General features: G+C 46.2%; 2 protein-coding genes across 3 annotated transcripts in view; one reads left to right on the top strand and one right to left on the bottom strand.

Annotated features, from left to right (window-relative positions):
- PXMP2 (peroxisomal membrane protein 2) overlaps positions 1 to 18,271 on the bottom strand; it is a 37,469-nt gene that overhangs the window by 2,986 nt on the left and 16,212 nt on the right. The window lies entirely within an intron of this gene.
- LOC144929495 (caspase recruitment domain-containing protein 8-like) lies at positions 5,144 to 17,525 on the top strand. Its single transcript, XM_078849012.1, has 4 exons — positions 5,144 to 5,835; positions 10,240 to 10,381; positions 12,952 to 12,993; positions 16,388 to 17,525. Exons 2-4 carry the CDS (start codon positions 10,306 to 10,308, stop codon positions 16,636 to 16,638), a joined length of 369 nt encoding a protein of 122 aa, XP_078705138.1. The 5' UTR covers positions 5,144 to 5,835; positions 10,240 to 10,305; the 3' UTR covers positions 16,639 to 17,525.

The following is an 18,271-nucleotide window of genomic DNA, read 5'->3' as shown; positions in this document are numbered from 1 at the left end:
TCTACCACTGAGAATAGTCTAGAACCATCCTCTTTGGAACCACCTCTCAGGTAGTTGAAAGCAGCTATCAAATCCCCCCTCATTCTTCTCTTCCGCAGACTAAACAATCCCAGTTCCCTCAGCTTCTCCTCATAAGTCATGTGTTCCAGACCCCTAATCATTTTTGTTGCCCTTCACTGGACTCTCTCCAATTTATCCACATCCTTCTTTAAGTGTGGGGCCCAAAACTGGACACAGTACTCCAGATGAGGCCTCACCAATGTCAAATAGAGGGGAACGATCACGTCCCTCGATCTGCTGGCTATGCCCCTACTTATACATCCCAAAATGCCATTGGCCTTCTTGGCAACAAGCGTACACTGTTGACTCATATCCAGCTTCTCGTCCACTGTCACCCCTAGGTCCTTTTCCGCAGAACTGCTGCCTAGCCATTCGGTCCCTAGTCTGTAGCGGTGCATGGGATTCTTCTGTCCTAAGTGCAGGACCCTGCACTTATCCTTGTTGAACCTCATCAGATTTCTTTTGGCCCAATCCTCCAATTTGTCTAGGTCCCTCTGTATCCTAACCCTACCTGCCACTGTATCTACCACTCCTCCTAGTTTAGTATCATCCGCAAATTTGCTGAGAGTGCAATCCACACCATCCTCCAGATCATTTATGAAGATATTGAACAAAACCGGCTCCAGGACTGACCCTTGGGGCACTCCACTTGATACCGGCTGCCAACTAGACATGGAGCCATTGATCACTACCCGTTGAGCCCGACAATCTAGCCAACTTTCTACCCACCTTATTGTACATTCATCCTTCCCATACTTCTTTAACTTGCTGACAAGAATACTGTGGGAGACCGTGTCAAAAGCTTTGCTAAAGTCAAGGAACAATACATCCACTGCTTTCCCTTCATCCACAGAACCAGTAATCTCATCATAGAAGGCGATTAGATTTGTCAGGCATGACCTTCCCTTGGTGAATCCATGCTGACTGCTCCTGATCACTTTCCTCTCGTGTAAGTGCCTCAGGATTGATTCCTTGAGAACCTGCTCCATGATTTTTCCGGGGACTGAGGTGAGGCTGACTGGCCTGTAGTTCCCAGGATCCTCCTTCTTCCCTTTTTTAAAGATGGGCACTACATTAGCCTTTTTCCAGTCGTCCGGGACTTCCCCCGATCGCCATGAGTTTTCAAAGATAATGGCCAATGGCTCTGCAATCACAGCCGCCAACTCCTTTAGCACTCTCAGATGCAACACATCTGGCCCCATGGACTTGTGCACGTACAGCTTTTCTAAATAGTCCCTAACCACTTCTTTCTCCACAGAGGGCTGGCCACCTACTCCCCATGTTGTGTTGCCCAGTGCGGCAGTCTGGGAGCTGACCTTGTTTGTGAAGATGGAGGCAAAAAAAGCATTGAGTACATTAGCGTTTTCCACATCCTCTGTCACTAGGTTTCCTCCCTCATTCAGTAAGGGGCCCACACTTTCCTTGACTTTCTTCTTGTTGCTAACATACCTGAAGAAACCCTTCTTGTTACTCTTAACATCTCTTGCTAGCTGCAGCTCCAGGTGCGATTTGGCCTTCCTGATTTCATTCCTACATGCCCAAGTATGTGGTAGCACACTGTAAAGAATTGGGGCCTATCTTATAGGACACACCTCCTACCCAGCCAGGCGTTGCTCTTGCTGAGCCAGCTCACCCCCTGGGGTCATTGTATCGAAGCTCTCACAGACTCCAGGGAAGCAGTTTCCAGCAGAGTTAGGTATTATTTTAATTTATTTCAAGGCTTTTTAACAAACAAATGAAACTTCACTGCCTCTTCCCTCAGAGCCTGCACATGCTGAATAGTCACTTCCCCAAGTCTGCCCGTCACACCACTAAGCTCAGCAACCCAAACGTTCCTGCCTCTTCCCTTAGAGCCTCGATAATACAGTTGCTCCAAACCAGTGACCCCTCAGCTTTCTAGGAAGTGTTGCTGACCCCCTCCCTCCAAATCCTGCTGCCCTCTTTTATGAGAATCAGCCAATTAATTGCCAGCTCTTTCCCCCAGGTGCCGTGGACGGGGCTAATCAGCCAGCCAGGTGCTGGCCTCTGACCACAGAGGAATGGTATCTCTCAGTACCTTCATACACACACATTGTCCAGACCATTTGATCAAACTGGAGTAGAAACAGAGGTGAAGTCAGACAGAGTGCATGTCCACTTGATAAAGAATTGTCCCTGCTCAGAAAGGATGTGGAATGAATTTGCTGGGACTATAGCTAATGACTAGACTTTACAGAGGGTGATCAAGGCTATTACCACAGGGTGGACAGGACATCACGTATCAAGTCCACATTTCCAGTTCAAAGCAGAACTGTCTCTCATTGATAGTGTAGTGTTTAGAGAAAATAGAATAATAATAGTGCCTAAGATGTTACAGGCTGACATGCTCACAAGAATACACGAAGGCCACTTGGGCATGGAGAAATGTAACCACAGAGCTGGAGAGATACTGTATTGGCCACAAATGAACAATGAGATGGAGAAAACTGTTAAAATGTGTGAAACATGTCAACAGTACCAACCTAAACAGAAAAGAAGAGCCTATGCTGGTATACAATGAACAGATAAGGGCATGGTCCAATGTTGGTGTGGATTTAGTTACATATGCAGTAAAGTCTATGTTTTGATTTTGGATTATGATTCTCATTCTCCAAAGGTTGTTTCATTAGAAAATACCACATCAAAATGTTATAATGTGCATGAAACCCATATTTTCCAGCCATGGAATCCATGAAGTGATTATGTCTGATAATGGTCCACAGTTTGATAGACATGAATTTAAATAATTGGCTGCAGTGTATGGGCTTAAGCAGGTAACTTCCAGTCCCAGGTATTCTCAAGCCAACCGTTTTGTAGTGAATGGCGTGAAAATTGTGAAAAGACTTTTGAAAAAGACCGCTGACTCAGGTACAGAGCAGCATCAGTGAATCGTGGGCTGTCACCTGCAGAGACATTGTTGGGCAGGAAGTTGAGAACAAGACTCCCTAACTTAGTTGTGAACCCTAATGGCAATACTGACTTAGGTGTCCATAAGGAACATTGTAAGTGTAAGCAAAAGATATATCATGACAGCAGCTCTAGTGTGTTGGAGCTGTTGAAGCCCAGCAATGCAGTGTGTATTCATGATAGTTCTTGCCAGGCACAGAGGCCAGTAGTGATTCATGGTCGCCCCACTATCAGATGAAGTACAAACTCCTGCAGGGCATACATTTTGGAGGAACAGGAGACATCTGCAACTCTTTCCTGAAGAAGAGGGAGGTAAGGAGGCAGATTCTTCACTGACAGCTACAGGCCAAAGCCCTGAGAAACCCACTGAGCATCCTTCAGCCCAGTTCTGCAGAAAGAACCTGGGGATTACAGTGGACAAGAAGCTGGATATGAGTCAGCTGTGTGTCCTTGTTGCCAAGAAAGCTAATGGTATATTGGGCTGTATTAGCAGGAGCATTGCCAGCAGATCGAGGGAAGTGATTATTCCCCTCTATTTGGCACTGGTGAGGTCACATCTGGAGTACTGTGTCCAGTTTTGGTCCTCCCACTACAGAAAGGATGTGGACAAATAGGAGAGAGTCCAGCGGAGGGCAAAGAAAATAATTAGGGGTCTGGGGCACATGACTTACAAGGAGAGGCTGAGGGAACTGGGGTTATTTAGTCTGCAGAAGAGAAGAGTGAGGGGGGATTTGATAGAAGCCTTCCATTACCTGAAGGGGGGTTCTAAAGAGGATGGAGCTTGGCTGTTCTCAGTGGTGGCAGATGACAGAACAAGGAGTAATGGTCTCAAGTTGCAGTGGGGGAGGTCTAGGTTGGAAATTAGGAAACACTATTTCACTAGGAGGGTGGTGAAGCACTGGAATGGGTTCCTTAGGGAGGTGGTGGAATCTCCATCCTTAGAGTTTTTTAAGGTCAAGCTTGACAAAGCCCTGACTGGGATGATTTAGTTGGTGTTGGTCCTGCTTTGAGCAGGGGGTTGGACTAGATGACCTCCTGAGGTCCCTTCCAACCCTAATTTTCTATGATTCTATGATTAAATAGAGTCTTCCTGACTAGTGATTTAAATCATGATTTAAATCAAATCCACCCTGCCTGCTGTGCTCTTGCCCCTGGCCCCTTCATTCCCCAGGGGGGCCCACAAATATGTTTGGTGCCAGGCCCACAAAAAGTTAATCCGGCCCTGCTTCTGATGGGGGTAGGTGGGGCACGCTATTGTTTAGAGCAATTACATTTCAATGGTCAAGCATTTTAAGTCAAGGACCCTCTTGTTATTCTTTCCCCACCAGCCTTTACAATTTCAGCCCAACATGGAGGCAAATGGACCACAGCGAATGCAAAGGGCTGCATATTCAAAATGCAGTTTGCAGCTTGGTAAAGATACAGAGTTCATAAACTCACACAGAATTCATAAACTGTACAGGCAGATACCCAAACAGTCACATTTTCCCCCTGGACTAGAGCAGTGCTGTCTACCTGCGCCTAAAAGCTACAACAGCTGGTACAGAATGCTTAGCAACATGGGATTTCAAAAGCACATCACCCCTGTGCTACACTCAATCCATTGTCTTCTGACACAATGCCCTGTGGAGTGTAAGATCTCCTTATTTTAAAGGTGCTAAATGGTCATGGCTTCGGATAGGTGAAGGACATCAAGCACCATCGACCACTCTGCTCCTTTGGCACAACCAAATTGCACATTGCAAGGGTGAAGCTTGTTTGTGCAGAAGCCAGAGCATGCTTGGGAGCCAGGTCAATTCAGTGGAACCAATTCCTGCAGTAGCCATGAACCACCACACCCCTCACCCCATCTGACCCATGTGCTCAGCACACTGCACTGATAAGTGCACAGGCCCATCAGCGTTTCTCTCTTTTTGAAATTTTACTTTCTTCCTTCGGCGCAGAAGGAAGAAAGTTCCATTAGCCAGTTGCTTGTTTCTCTCTCACTGGAAGGTGCTCAGGTGGTGATGAGCACAGTATGAGCCCTGATTAGAATAGATGCACAGAGGATCCTCCACCTGGATTTCTGAATTACAGCAGTATGGTGGCCTTAAAGGGACATAGCATTATCAATGGAAATGCCCCAAAGGGCAGGGAAAACCACCCCCATGTTGTCTCCTGTCTGTGTTTGGGTGAGGGGCTATTGGGAGCCAGACCTGCCCAAACCTCAGGCCTTTAGGTCCACTCCAGATGCCCTGCAACTTTTCAGGACTTTCAGTCATGTAGCCCCAGGAGCTATGGCTGATGTTGGAATCAAGGAAGGAATCAATTGAATAGAGGGGTAATAGAGTTATGGGTCCTCTCCAGAAGGCTGCTGAGACAATGGTCCTGGAGTTACGGGCCCCACAATTATCTAGATTCATTTAAAGCAGGGGAGGTGTGTGACGTTACTGACAAACTGGGACCATATAGTTCATTGTTGCAACCAAGGTCCTGTCATGGCACCAAATCTTCTGTAAAGGGGGTCATATACGGTGTCTAAGACAAGGTTATGGTTTGCTGGTTATGATTATGCTATCTGGGTGCATGTATCATTTTTGTATTTAAAGTTATAAGTATTGACTCTATACAGTCTTGTATTTCAAACTTGTGCTGTGCTTCTGGGTGAGATCCCAGACAACGAGAATTAATAATTTCTTTGCTATACTGGAGAATCCCAGCTTCTCCCAGCTCGGCGTGCTTTGGAGAAAGATACGTTCGGCCATAAAATTTATTCACATCCATTCCCTTGTGCTGATCTACCGGACACTCAGTGCTGCAGATGTAACTCTCCACCTCTACCTGATACCCAACGACCACTCTCTGAGGAAGGTAAAACACAATCCGATTTATATAGCACTCCCACTGCCAAGATGGCTGGGCTCTGCCCAGCTGTTAGAGTGAAAATGAGCCACATAAATACACTGAAACAGCTAAGCAAAGTACTGAAAAGCCAAGCACCATGCATTGCTCAGAGAGGGAAAGGAAGAGGCCTGTCTGCCAGCCACTGCCACTAAGGAAACCAGAAAACATCTCTAACAGTGGTAGTGGTCTGTGCAGGGGATCTGAAATCTCTCTCACTGAGGGTTCAATACTGCCACACATCGCTGTCATATTTGAGCGAAAGGTCTAGAGGGTCAAACCCTGCTGATGACCCAGTGGGGATCATTATGGCTGCACCTGATGGAGTCTTTTTCCATTTTTTTTAACTGGATTGTTTAATTCACAGAGTAAGAACATCCTTAAAAACCAGTTTCATAGTTTAAAAACGTATGGTCAATTATAACTTGACAGAACAAATCCCAGCTTTTCCACACTGCGGTCACGTTTCACCATTTTAATTGCTTGTGTCACACACTGGGAGGTGTGAGGGTTAATAGATATGGCTGTAGCCCACTGGTGGGGGACTTGTAACATAGACTCACCAAAGGGCTATGTGGACTGTAGTCTTTTCCCTTTCTGATGCTTTGTGTGAACGGAGAGCTGGCTGCAGTTCAATGATCCCTGTTCATACTTCTCAGAAATGACAATGCTTTAAATTGACAGGCCGTTGAAGAAGATGATATTAACTGGAAGTCAAGGCATGTGCCCAAGCCTCCTCAGACTGACCCTCTGTACTTTGGGTCTTGGTACCAGGTGTCCGGGCCATCAGATCTTGAGATAACCCCGACAGAAAGTGGGACTGTCCTGGGCTAGCACTAAGGCAGGAAACACTGGGATTCTCTGCCCCAGAGCTGCTGTCAGAATCCACCTTACTAGTATTCAGAGTAAACAGGGACAGTCATTTGTGTTGTGAGGTATTAATGGGATCAGATACTTAACTGGTGATTTTTGTCCCCAGGAACAGGGTTAAATTGATTAGGTTTGGGATTGTAGTAGGGTCATCAGTGGGTTGGGTGGCCTAGTGCTTAGTGTCCACTTAGCTGGGGGTGGGGTAGAGGTAGGGGAGCCCAGGCCCAGCCACTCCACTGGGCTCTGACCCAGGAGGCTCAGCAGCAAGGAGGGTTGGGGACCCCCTGTGTTACCATCCCTGCATCGCTTCCTACCACTGCTCTCTCCACTTCTGGTCCCAGACAAGGAGAAAGAAAATATAAAAGGGAAACCAAACTGTCAGCCCCAACCAGGCTGAGCACACAGTCCTGGAGGTGTCAGGAAGGCGTCTCTGACATCTTTGCATGAGCCTCCAGCATGTCTGCATTCCTCCCTGTCCCAGCCTTCCTCTTCTGACCGGGGCTGCTCCCTTTTCAACCCTGTCTCCAGCTGGAGCATGCTCTGCAGGGCTGGAGGGGCAGGGCGGGGCGGGGCGGGGCTAGCTGGGCCCAGTATTGTCCTTTAACCCCTTCCTTCCCAGTGTGGGGTTTGTATACCCCACACAGGGATCAAGAAGGAATTTGTCCCAAAGCTATATTGACAGGGACCTAGGTGGAGTTCACTTTTATCTGGAGCATTGGACAGAGATCAGACCCTACAGTCAGCTCTGGGAGATGTTCTGTGTTTCTCCGCTGGGTTTCATATAGACCTTTACATTCGGTCCCAGACTAACTGCAGCAGCTGGCCTTTCAGAGGCTTTGGCACATGTCATATCTTGTGTCTAACCCTTTGATACTGAGATTTGTGATTTCCTGAAGGTACTCGGTCAGGGCCCACCTACTATACAAGTGCTACCATATCATGAACTGGTTACAAAAGTTTCTTCCTGACACAGTTAAAGCCTGGTTCTATTTTGCAGTGTAGACATGATCTTAACCATATCCCTGAATTGTACAGCAGCCCTAAATTGTCCAAGGCTTTGGCACAGCTCAGGGACACGCATAGACTCATAGATAGATATTAAGGTCAGAAGGGACCATTATGATCATCTAGTCCGACCTCCTGCACAACGCAGGCCACAGAAACTCACCCACGCACTCCTGCAATAAACCTCTCACCTATGTCTGAGCTATTGAAGTCCTCAAATCATGGTTTAAAGACTTCAACGTGCAGAGAATCCTCCAGCAAGTGACCCGTGCCCCATGCTGCAGAGGAAGGTGAAAAACCCCCAGGGTCTCTTCCAATCTGCCCCGGAGGAAAATTCCTTCCCGACCCCAAATATGGCAATCAGCTGAACCCTGAGCATGTGGGCAAGATTCACCAGCCAGATACCCAGAAAAGAATTCTCTGTAGTAAGTCAGATCCCACTCCATCTAACATCCCATCACAGGCCATTGGGCCTATTTACCATGAATAGTTAAAGATCAATTAATTGCCAAAATCATGTTATCCCATCATACCATCTCCTCCATAAACTTATCGAGTGTAATCTTGAAGCCAGATAGGTCTTTTGTCCCCACTGCTTCCCTTGGAAGGCTATTCCAAAACTTCACTCCTCTGATGGTTAGAAACCTTTGTCTAATTTCAAGTCTAAACTTCCCGACGGCCAGTTTATATCCATTTGTTCTTGTGTCCACATTGGTACTGAGCTTAAATAATTCCTCTCCCTCCCTGGTATTTATCCCTCTGATATATTTATAGAGAGCAATCATATCTCCCCTCAGCCTTCTTTTGATTAGGCTAAACAAGCCAAGCTCCTTGAGTCTCCTTTCATAAGACAGGTTTTCCATTCCTCGGATCATCCTAATAGCCCTTCTCTGTACCTGTTCCAGTTTGAATTCATCTTTCTTAAACATGGGAGACCAGAACTGCACACAGTATTCCAGGTGAGGTCTCACCAGTGCCTTGTATAACGGTACTAACACCTCCTTATCCCTACTGGAAATACCTCGCCTGATGCATCCCAAGACCACATTAGCCTTTTTTACATATTACATATTACATTGGCGGCTCATAGTCATCCTGTGGTCAACCAATACTCCAAGGTCCTTCTCCTTCTCCGTTACTTCTAATTGATGCGTCCCCAGCTTATAACTAAAATTCTTGTTATTAATCCCTAAATGCATGACTTTACACTTCTCATTATTAAATTTCATCCTATTACTATTACTCCAGTTTACAAGGTCATCCAGATCCTCCTGTATGATATCCTGGTCCTTCTCTAAATTGGCAATACCTCCCAGCTTTGTATCGTCTGCAAACTTTATTAGCACACTCCCACTTTTTGTGCTGAGGTCAGTAATAAAAAGATTAAATAAGATTGGTCCCAAAATCAATCCCTGAGGAACTCCACTGGTAACCTCCCTCCAGCCTGACTGTTCACCTTTCATTATGACCTGCTGTAGTCTCCCTTTTAACCAATTCCTTATCCACTTTTCAATTTTCATATGGATCCCCATCTTTTCCAATTTAACTAATAATTTCCCGTGTGGCATCGTATCAAAAGCCATACTGAAATCTAGGTAAATTAGATCCACTGCATTTCCTTTGTCTAAAAAGTCTGTTACTTTCTCAAAGAAGGAGATCAGGTTGGTTTGGCACGATCTACCTTTTGTAAAACCATGTCTTATTTTGTCCCATTTACAATTGACGTCAATGTCCTTAAATATTTTCTCCTTCAAAATTTTTTCCAAGACCTTGCATACTACAGATGTCAAACTAACAGACCTGTAGGTTACCTGGATCACTTTTTTTTCCTTTCTTAAAGATAGGAACTATGTTAGCAATTCTCCAGTCATACGGTACAACCCCTGAGTTTACAGATTCATTAAAAAGTCTTGCTAATGGGCTTGCAATTTCATGTGCCAATTCCTTTAATATTCTTGGATGAAGATTATCTGGGCCCCCCGATTTAGTCCCATTAAGCTGTTCAAGTTTCGCTTCTACCTCGGATGTGGTAATGTCTACCTCCATTTCCTCATTCCCATTTGTCATGCTACCATTATCCCTAAGATCCTCATTAGCCTTATTAAAGACTGAGGCAAAGTATTTGTTTAGAGATTGGGCCACGCCTAGATTATCCTTAACCTCCACTCTATCCTCAGTGTTTAGCGGTCCCACTTCTTTCTTTGTTTTCTTCTTATTTATATGGCTGTAGAACCTTTTACTATTTACTGTTGAATCCCATCTATCATACAAATTGGAACCTGGCTTTAACAGTTTCTAGAACAACCACATTGTAACCAGGTGCCCTGCCATGGCTGTACTTCAGCTCGGACAGACCCTTACGAGTCCTGGCAGCTGTATGTTCCCCTGGCAATTCTCTCGCTGTTCTGGGGAGGAGATGTGGCCTGGTGCATGTGATTGTTCATTCTTGCTCTTGGCTGAGGAGGGAGATTCTCCCAACCCCTTCTCTCTTTGCTTCAGCAACTGCACTTCTGCTATTGGAGCCCAGTGGAGCAGCAGTCATATATTGAGATCTACACCAGGGTGATGGAGAAGGAAATCAGGCTCCATGTGAATGGTCAAGATGATGGCAGCTTGGTCTGGGAGGCCTTGGTGAGGCCAGGTAGGATCAGCAGATGGTAGTTCCATGTGGATGACATTTTGAGCAGAACTTCAGGGGAGATGGGGTGGTTATTGTGAATCATGCTGATGCCAGAAGCACAGTGATCTGGGAAAGGTACAGAGGCCCTGACCCAAAGCCCATTAACATCTGTGGGAGACTTTCTATTGACTTCATTGGATTTTGGCTGGGGCCCTAAATCAGCTGTCAGAGATTTGCAATCTCCATTGCTGAGGCAAATAATCTTATTCAATTGAACTGAATCCTGTGGATCAAACACCACTAAATCCCCTTCCCCTCTAACCAGGGCAGTTTATTCTCCAACACAGAGATCAGCACCCATTGAGGGGAGCCATGCTTGCTCTGTGGTGGGGATCAGCTGCGGTTCCTGCAGGGAGGGCAGATGTGGGCAGCAGTCTGTCACTAAGGAAAAGGAGCCCGAAAGGGAATCCTAATTTTGTCAGGTCCCATCCCTGAGTTTAATGTGAAGACCTCCCAAAGGAGAGAGGGAGGGAGGAACCAACTGTGTGGGGGGGTGTTGCACGGCTGGTCTCCTAGGTTCCCAGTGCATACATAGCAATGCATCTGACCTTTTAAATTCAATTTCCAATTAAAATAAAATAACCAGGATACACATCACAGTGCAAGGGGGAAAGTGCAGTTCCACACTACAGGCAGAGATAAGAAAAATATCCAGCTTTTACGATACATGGCCCATTTTAAAAAAATCCAAAATCATCCATTCTACTCTCCATCACTTTTTTAACTCAATGGAGAGAAAGCATCGACTAGCAAGTGATGCCAGGCAGGGAATTCAGAGACTTGTATCACACATTGAACAGGCACTCAAAGGACAGGATAGGATGAGAAAAGAGAGAAAGAAAACACACTGTTAGGGATGGAAAGTGTCACCGAAAATTGCAAAGAGAAGAGCACTGTGTTTGTGGCTGATGTGCGATGAGCGATGTTAAGAGGGGACGAATTCTCTGCTCAAACATCTGGAGAGACTGCACTCATTAAGGCTTCCAGTTAAATTCAGCTGAGAATGTAAGACAAGATTTTGTGTTCCTAATCTCTATGTATCTCTGCCAAGAGCTGCTGACCCTCTCAATATCGTACAGTTAGTGTGAAGAGACTCTCACACACTTTGCATCCTCCCTAAGGAAGTTAGTCCAGCGAGCTCTAAACAGCACCACCTTGCACCCCCAGAGAGAGGGTAACTTATTTCACAGGATGCTCTAGTATCCCCCAGAATAATGGTTAAGTCCTAAATCCCTGTGATGGGGCAAGTTACCATGCAACCTAGGAGGGGATTAATGAGCTTCTCTGCGCACACTCAGCTCAAACCCGATACACCTGTGAGGCCTCTGCGGCCTGGAGAAGGCTGGCTCCTTGGGCAGTGGGAGTTGGCACTCGGAGCGAAGCAGAGCTCCACAGCAAAGCTCCCAAACCCCTGGCCCAAGCAGGGACTGCCCACTAGAGGAGCAGCTGGGGATCCTGCTGCCTGGACTCTCTAGAAAAGTAGAGGGACCTTTTAACTTTGGGGTTTTTGTTTTTCTCTTTGAGCCTGGACCCCTCAGACTGACAAGGCGTTACCACCCAGCTCTTGCTCAGAGACTGTTACTCCATTCACCTTACAAGGACAGCGGGTGAATTTAGGCTGACTGAGAGACAATGTGATGGTTATATTGTTCTCTTTTCCATTTAGACTACTGATAAGCCCCAGAAACAGGGGAACTACCCCTGAGACTCGTAGCCAGAGGGACATTCCCCGCCCACTGTCCTTTGGCAGACCAATATTATAGTAACACTTGCAGCCAGAGAAGGGTGTTGGGGACAGAGGAAGTGCATGTCCCCACCCCATGGGGTGATCTGAAACAGTGGCTCTCAACCCTTCCAGACTACTGTATTCCTTTCAGATTTGTCTAACATACCCCCAAGTTTCACCTCCCTTAAAAACTACTTGCTTACAAAATCAGACATACAAATACAAAAGTGTCCCAGCACACTATTACTGAAAAATTGCTGACTTCCTCATTTTACCATATAATTATAAAATAAATCAATTGGAATATAAATATTGTACTTACATTTCAGCGTATCGTATGTATAGCAGTATAAACGAGTCATTGTCTGTATGAAATTTTAGGTTGTACTGACTTCACTAGTGCTTTTCATGTAGCCTGTTGTAAATCTAGGCAAATATCTAGCTGAGTTGATGTGCTTCTAGAAAACATCTGTGTATCCCCAGAAATACATGTACCCCTGGTTGAGAACCACTACTCCAGAGGCATGGTCTGCAACACCCCCAGAATATTTTGATGCTGGTTCCTCCTGAGATTCCAGAAATTATCTTCAGGAAATTAACCAACTCTTTGAAGATTCTGTGTGTGAAGGGAGCTATCCAGTACAACTTTAGTGACAGGTCAGACACCTGGCTAGCCAAGGGGCTCTTGGAATGCAGAGCCTCTCAGATTGCCCTTAGCCTCTGATAGTCTCCAGTGTTATCCAGGCCTCCCACAAATGAGAGAATCAACTGGCTGCTTGACTGATTCCTTTCTTTTCTCTTCTAGGGGATGTTAGTCTTTCTGCTTTGTCCTCCCAAACGCTCACAGGTCAGTCTGATTTTTACAGAGCTTTGAGTTTCCATAGTCTGAATCCATTCTGTTGGCACATCCAGTCCTCCTGCTTGACACACAGACACTGGAGATGGAAAAAGACCTACTAGGTCACCTTCTCCATCGCTGTGACGACTCTCTGACCAAAATCCCTGTAAGCTAGAGTTAAGGTTGCAAAGACATATCAATTCCCAATGCTCTGCTGAAATCTTATCAGAATGTCAAGAGTTGTAAAAAAAAAAACAAAAAACCTGAAAGCCAAAAAATTCTAAGTTAAAGTTTTAAGATTATTAAAAACACAAAGTGTTCAAAGTTCTTGATAATTACCCAATCCTAACCTTAACTTTGCCATGTGTGCTACCATACCCTTTATTCTGACCTGTTGAATTGCTTTTGTTGTATCAGTCAGGACTGGGAGAGCTAGAAAATACATGACTTAGAAATTGGTTTCTGCAATTAAAACAACCTTTCCGCCCCTGCCCACCCAACGCCTAACAGGGCTGGCTGTGACAAGCTCGCTCAGAGGCGGCAAGTTATATGGGCCTGTGGTCCCCATGCGCCAATATTCAGGAACATGGGCCTGGCTCCACCAACGTTTGGGCTTATATTTTCAGAGCCGTCCCATCCATAGGACAGACCGAGGCAACCACCCTGAGCCCCACGCTTTGGAGAGCCCTGCACTTCAGGGGAACCCGGGGTCCAGGATGGCCTGGGGAGGTAGCGGGGGGTCTGGCACTGGCAGCAGTGAGCGATGCAGCCCCAGCCCGCCCTGTCTCTTCCCGCTCCGCCCCTCACCCTGCTCCCGCTCCACCCCTTCCTCCAAACCCCCGCCCCGTCTCTTCCCACCCATGCTCCACCCTCACCCCAGCTCTTCCCACCCCTGCTCTGCCCCCATTCCACTGAATCCCCGCCCCGACAAAGAGATTGCACTATACTACTTTGTGACGGGTTCGGTCACAGAGACCCCCCTTGGGACTGTCACCTGATGTGCTGAAATTACCTCTGAGCCCATTTTCCCTGCCAGCTTGGGATTCCAGAACCCTGCCTTATTGAGCCAGGCACACTAACCTGCTGCAACACAGACCTAGGGTCTGATCCACGTCCCCAAAGCTGGAGACTTAACTAAAAACCACTCGGCACCTGTCTCCAGCACCCAGACACCCAGCTCCCAGTGGGATCCAAACCCCAAATAAATCCGTTTTACTCTGTATAAAGCTTATACAGGGTAAATTCATAAATTGTCCACATTCTATAACACTTTGATAGAGAGATATGCACAGCTGTTAGCTCCCCCAGGTATCGATCACTTACTCTGGGTTTATTAATAAACAAAAGTGATTTTATTAAGTATAAAAAGTAGGATTTAAATGGTTTCAAGTCATAACAGACAGAACAAAAAGAAAAGGAGTACTTGTAGCACCTTAGAGACTAACAAATTTATATGACCAATAAATTGGTTAGTCTCTAAGGTGCCACAAGTACTCCTTTTCTTTTTACGAATACAGACTAACACGGCTGCTACTCTGAAACCAGACAGAACAAAGTAAGTCACTAAGCAAAATAAATCAAAAACATGCAAGTCTAAGCTTAATACATTAAGAAACTGATTACAGATAATATCTCACCCTCAGAGATGTTCCAATAAGCTCCTTTCACAGACTAGACTCCTTCCTAGTCTGGGCCAAATCCTTTCACCTGGTACAGCCTTTGTAAGATCCAGCAGACATCTCTGGTTGTAAGCAGGGGTTTTCTCATGACTGGCAGCCTTTGTCCTGCTCCACCCCTTTTTATATCTTTGGCATAAGGCGGGAATCTTTTGTCTCTCTGGGTCCCCACCCCTCCTTCTAAATGGAAAAGTACCAGATTTAAGATGCATTTCATTATCAGGTGACATGGTCACATGTCACTGTAAGACCCCTAGTCTCTATTCCCTATGGGCTGGCCCACACGTACACAGGAAGGCTTTCAAGTAACTAAGGCCATTTACAACTGATTGTTTCTGGAGCACCCTTAATGGCCTCCACTTAATATGTTTACATCATTGATACAAGTCTATATCATATTCTCCTAACTCCAGATATAGAAATAATACTTGCAACCGAGTAGGATGAACACACTTAGTAGATTACAAGCTTTCTAATGACACCATACATGGGGTATTTAGTGTAAAACATATTCCAGTTATGTCATATTCATAAGCATATTTCCATAAAGCATATGGAGTGCAACATCACACAGGGCCCAGTCCAAATCCCATGAAAACCAATGGTAAGACTTCCCCTGATTTCTGTCACATTAGGTTATCAGTCACGCTGGCATGAATCTGGAATAACTCAGTTCTCCTGAGTGGGGTGACCCTGGGCTTACAGTGGTGAATGGGAGAGCAGACATTGGCCAGTTAGCAAATGGGAACCGGATTTATAGACACTCTGGAACTCTCTGGCCTTGGGTTTATTTTCAAACCCTGACATTTTTTGGTTTGCTTCTTGCATTTACCATTCTGCAGCGCTGTGTGCAGTGCGGTGACATGTCACCACTCCCCTAGCTAGCTAGCTTCATTACTCATATGACCTTAGAACCGGAGCCCCTCACAATCTTTACTGTATTTATCCTCCAACTCTCCTGTGCAGCAAGGCAGAGCTAGGATCGCCGTTATACAGATGGGCACGGAGGTGTAGAGAGGCTGAGTGACTTGCCCAAGGCCATGCCAGGAATCTCTGGCAGAGCAAGGACTTGAACCCAGGTCTCAGGCTAGTGCCTGAACCACTGTACAATCTTTCCTCCGCTAGGGAGACTAGTCTGCAATCTAACGATGCCCCTGCTAAGAACTGGTTTCATGGTTTGGGGGGAGGAATAGCTCAGTGGTTTGAGCATTGGCCTGCTAAACCCAGGGTTGTGAGCTCAATCCTTGAAGGGACCATTTAGGGATCTGGGGAGAAAATTGGAGATTGGCCCTGCTTTGAGCAGGGGGTTGGACTAGATGACCTCCTGAGGTCCCTTCCAACCCTGATATTCTATGATTCATGGTGTACATCCTAAACCTTCCCCGGCTCATTAATGATCACATCGCTAGCTGCACCCCACCATGGGAGAGGCTGCTGGGAGGGCCTGGAATGTGTAGCAGTGTTGGCTGTTGCACCAGAACCTCAGGGTTGTTCAGCAACCCTTTGTCGGTGTCTGAAGTCAAAATGGAGGAGTCCTTACCTACCATATGCAACTGTAAGTGACTTTATAACCTTTCTGCAAAGGCTGTGTGCTTTGGGCTAGAAGAGTCTCATGTACGGGGTGGGAAAAAGCCCCTGCAACCCAGAATGGCACAGGGGAGGAAGACTAACGCAGGGTTTTATCTCCCATGTACAGCAGAGTAATGCAGGGCTGGTGTCTCCATTAGGTGCAGCCTTCGTGGGGAAGCACCGTGATCGAATGGGACAGATCCAGCCTGTGCTGGTGCGCTTACGGGTGGCCCAGCTACTTAGCAGTGAAGGAGAGGAAGAGGTGAGAAGTGAACAGACAAGTCGAATGATGAACGATGCCTTACTGCAACTGGTTGAGAGGAAAGGAGCTCGGGCCCAAGAAGAACTCTACCAGACTCTCAGAGAGACGGACCCTTACCTTGTACAGGACTTGGAGCAATCCAGCTAGGGCCTGGAGATTCTGCTAACTGCCACTGTTCTCCTGGCCGTGCCATTGTCAGGCATCACGGAGCAATATGATTTACATCACGTGAGCTTTTCAAGCCTTCTGACACAGCCGCGGGGCCTACGTCTGACCACTCTGTGCCACACTAGCAGTGCAAAGAAGCTGGAAAGCTGGCTGACCATTCAAGCTGGGGATTCCCCATAATAGCTGACTCTCTGACCCCACTCACAACGGCCCCGGGGGCCCGCCGCAACCAGGCCCAACTAAGAGCAGCCCTGACTCCTAGTCCAGAGCCTTCACCGATAAACCATCTGTGATAAATTAAGGGGAGATAGCTCCCTTTTATGGATATCCAGCCAGCCAGTTAGCTACTTGCTTTACCTGTAAAGAGTTAAAAAGTCTCCCTGCATAGGTAAAAGGAAGGGAGTGGGCACCTGACCAAAAGAGTCAATGGGAAGGCTAGAACTTTTTAAAATTGGGAAAAAAATGTCCCCTTTGTCTGTCTGTCTGTTGTTCTCAGGGAGAAGCAGAGACAGGGCTGGAACTATGCTGTACAAAGCTTGGGCCAGGTATGAAAATCATCTGAATCATACCTAGAAACTACTAATTTGAAACCCCAAATATGTAAGTAGATCAGGAATGTCTAGGAAGACGTGATTAGGTTTATCTCTATTTATTTCTTTATGCCTGTGGACTCCTCTGTGCTAACCCCAAATTCTTTTGTTTTGCTTGTAACCTTTAAGCTGGACCTCAAGAAGGTTATTCTTGATGCTTAATTCTTGTAAGTGGGTTTTTAAAAACTAGCAATAGCCTGAGTTTTCAAATGTATTTTCTTTCTTTTTGTTTGTAAGAAAATTGATCTTTTTTAAGAACAGGATTGGATTTTGTGTCCTAAGAGGTATGTGCACGTTGTTTAATTAGCCGGTGGCAACAGCTGATTTCCTTTGTTTTCTTTCTCAGCTCTTCCCCGGAGGGAAAGTGAAAGGGCTTGAGGGTGCCGCACAGGAAGGAATCCCCAAATGCACCTTCCTGGGTTCTCAAAGGGGTTTTTGCACTTGGGTGGTGGCAGCATCTACCCATCCAAGGTCAGAGAGAAGCTGTAACCTTGGGAGTTTAATACCAGCCTGGAGTGGCCAGTATTAATTTTTAGAATCCTTGCAGGCCCCCACCTTCGACACTCCAAGTGCCAGAGAGGGGAATCAGCCCTGACACCATCCTTGCCCCCTAACAAGAACTCTTCAGCTGGTTCCCAGCAGCTCAAAGCCTCAACACAGGAAGTGCCTCCTTTGCTGATCTCCCACCCCAGACTGGTCCTTAGGGGCCAGGCTGAACTCGAACCTGTGCAACTAAGGAAGTGTGGCCTCCAGCACAGGGGAATTCTATATTAGACCTCATCTTGACAGATAAAGAGGGACTGATCACAGAACTAAAAATTAATGGTAACTTACATACAAGTGATCATGACTTGATCACACTTACAATGTGCAAACAGAATAAAGTCCAGACCAATGATGGTGCTTCAAAAGGGCCAGTTTCACAAAGCTGAAAACAATTATGAGCCAAATCAGCTGGGAGAAAAAAAGTCAATCAGAAAAATGTGAATGACAATTGGGAATTGTTTAAGGGCACTGTAGTA

Source organism: Lepidochelys kempii, chromosome 15, assembly GCF_965140285.1.
Source record: "Lepidochelys kempii isolate rLepKem1 chromosome 15, rLepKem1.hap1, whole genome shotgun sequence".
NCBI lineage: Eukaryota > Metazoa > Chordata > Testudines > Cheloniidae > Lepidochelys > Lepidochelys kempii.
The sequence above is the reverse complement of the archived record's forward strand: the minus strand, read 5'-3'. Positions and strand labels throughout refer to the sequence as shown.

Excerpts from the sequence above, each read along its gene's own strand:
- LOC144929495 (XM_078849012.1), top strand. The coding sequence starts at position 10,306 with ATGGAGAAGGAAATCAGGCTCCATGTGAATGGTCAAGATGATGGCAGC. Across the intron at positions 10,382-12,951 it reads GGAGGCCTTGGTGAGGCCAG|GGGATGTTAGTCTTTCTGCT; the intron begins GTAGGATCAGCA and ends TTTCTCTTCTAG. Across the intron at positions 12,994-16,387 it reads GTCCTCCCAAACGCTCACAG|GTGCAGCCTTCGTGGGGAAG; the intron begins GTCAGTCTGATT and ends TGTCTCCATTAG.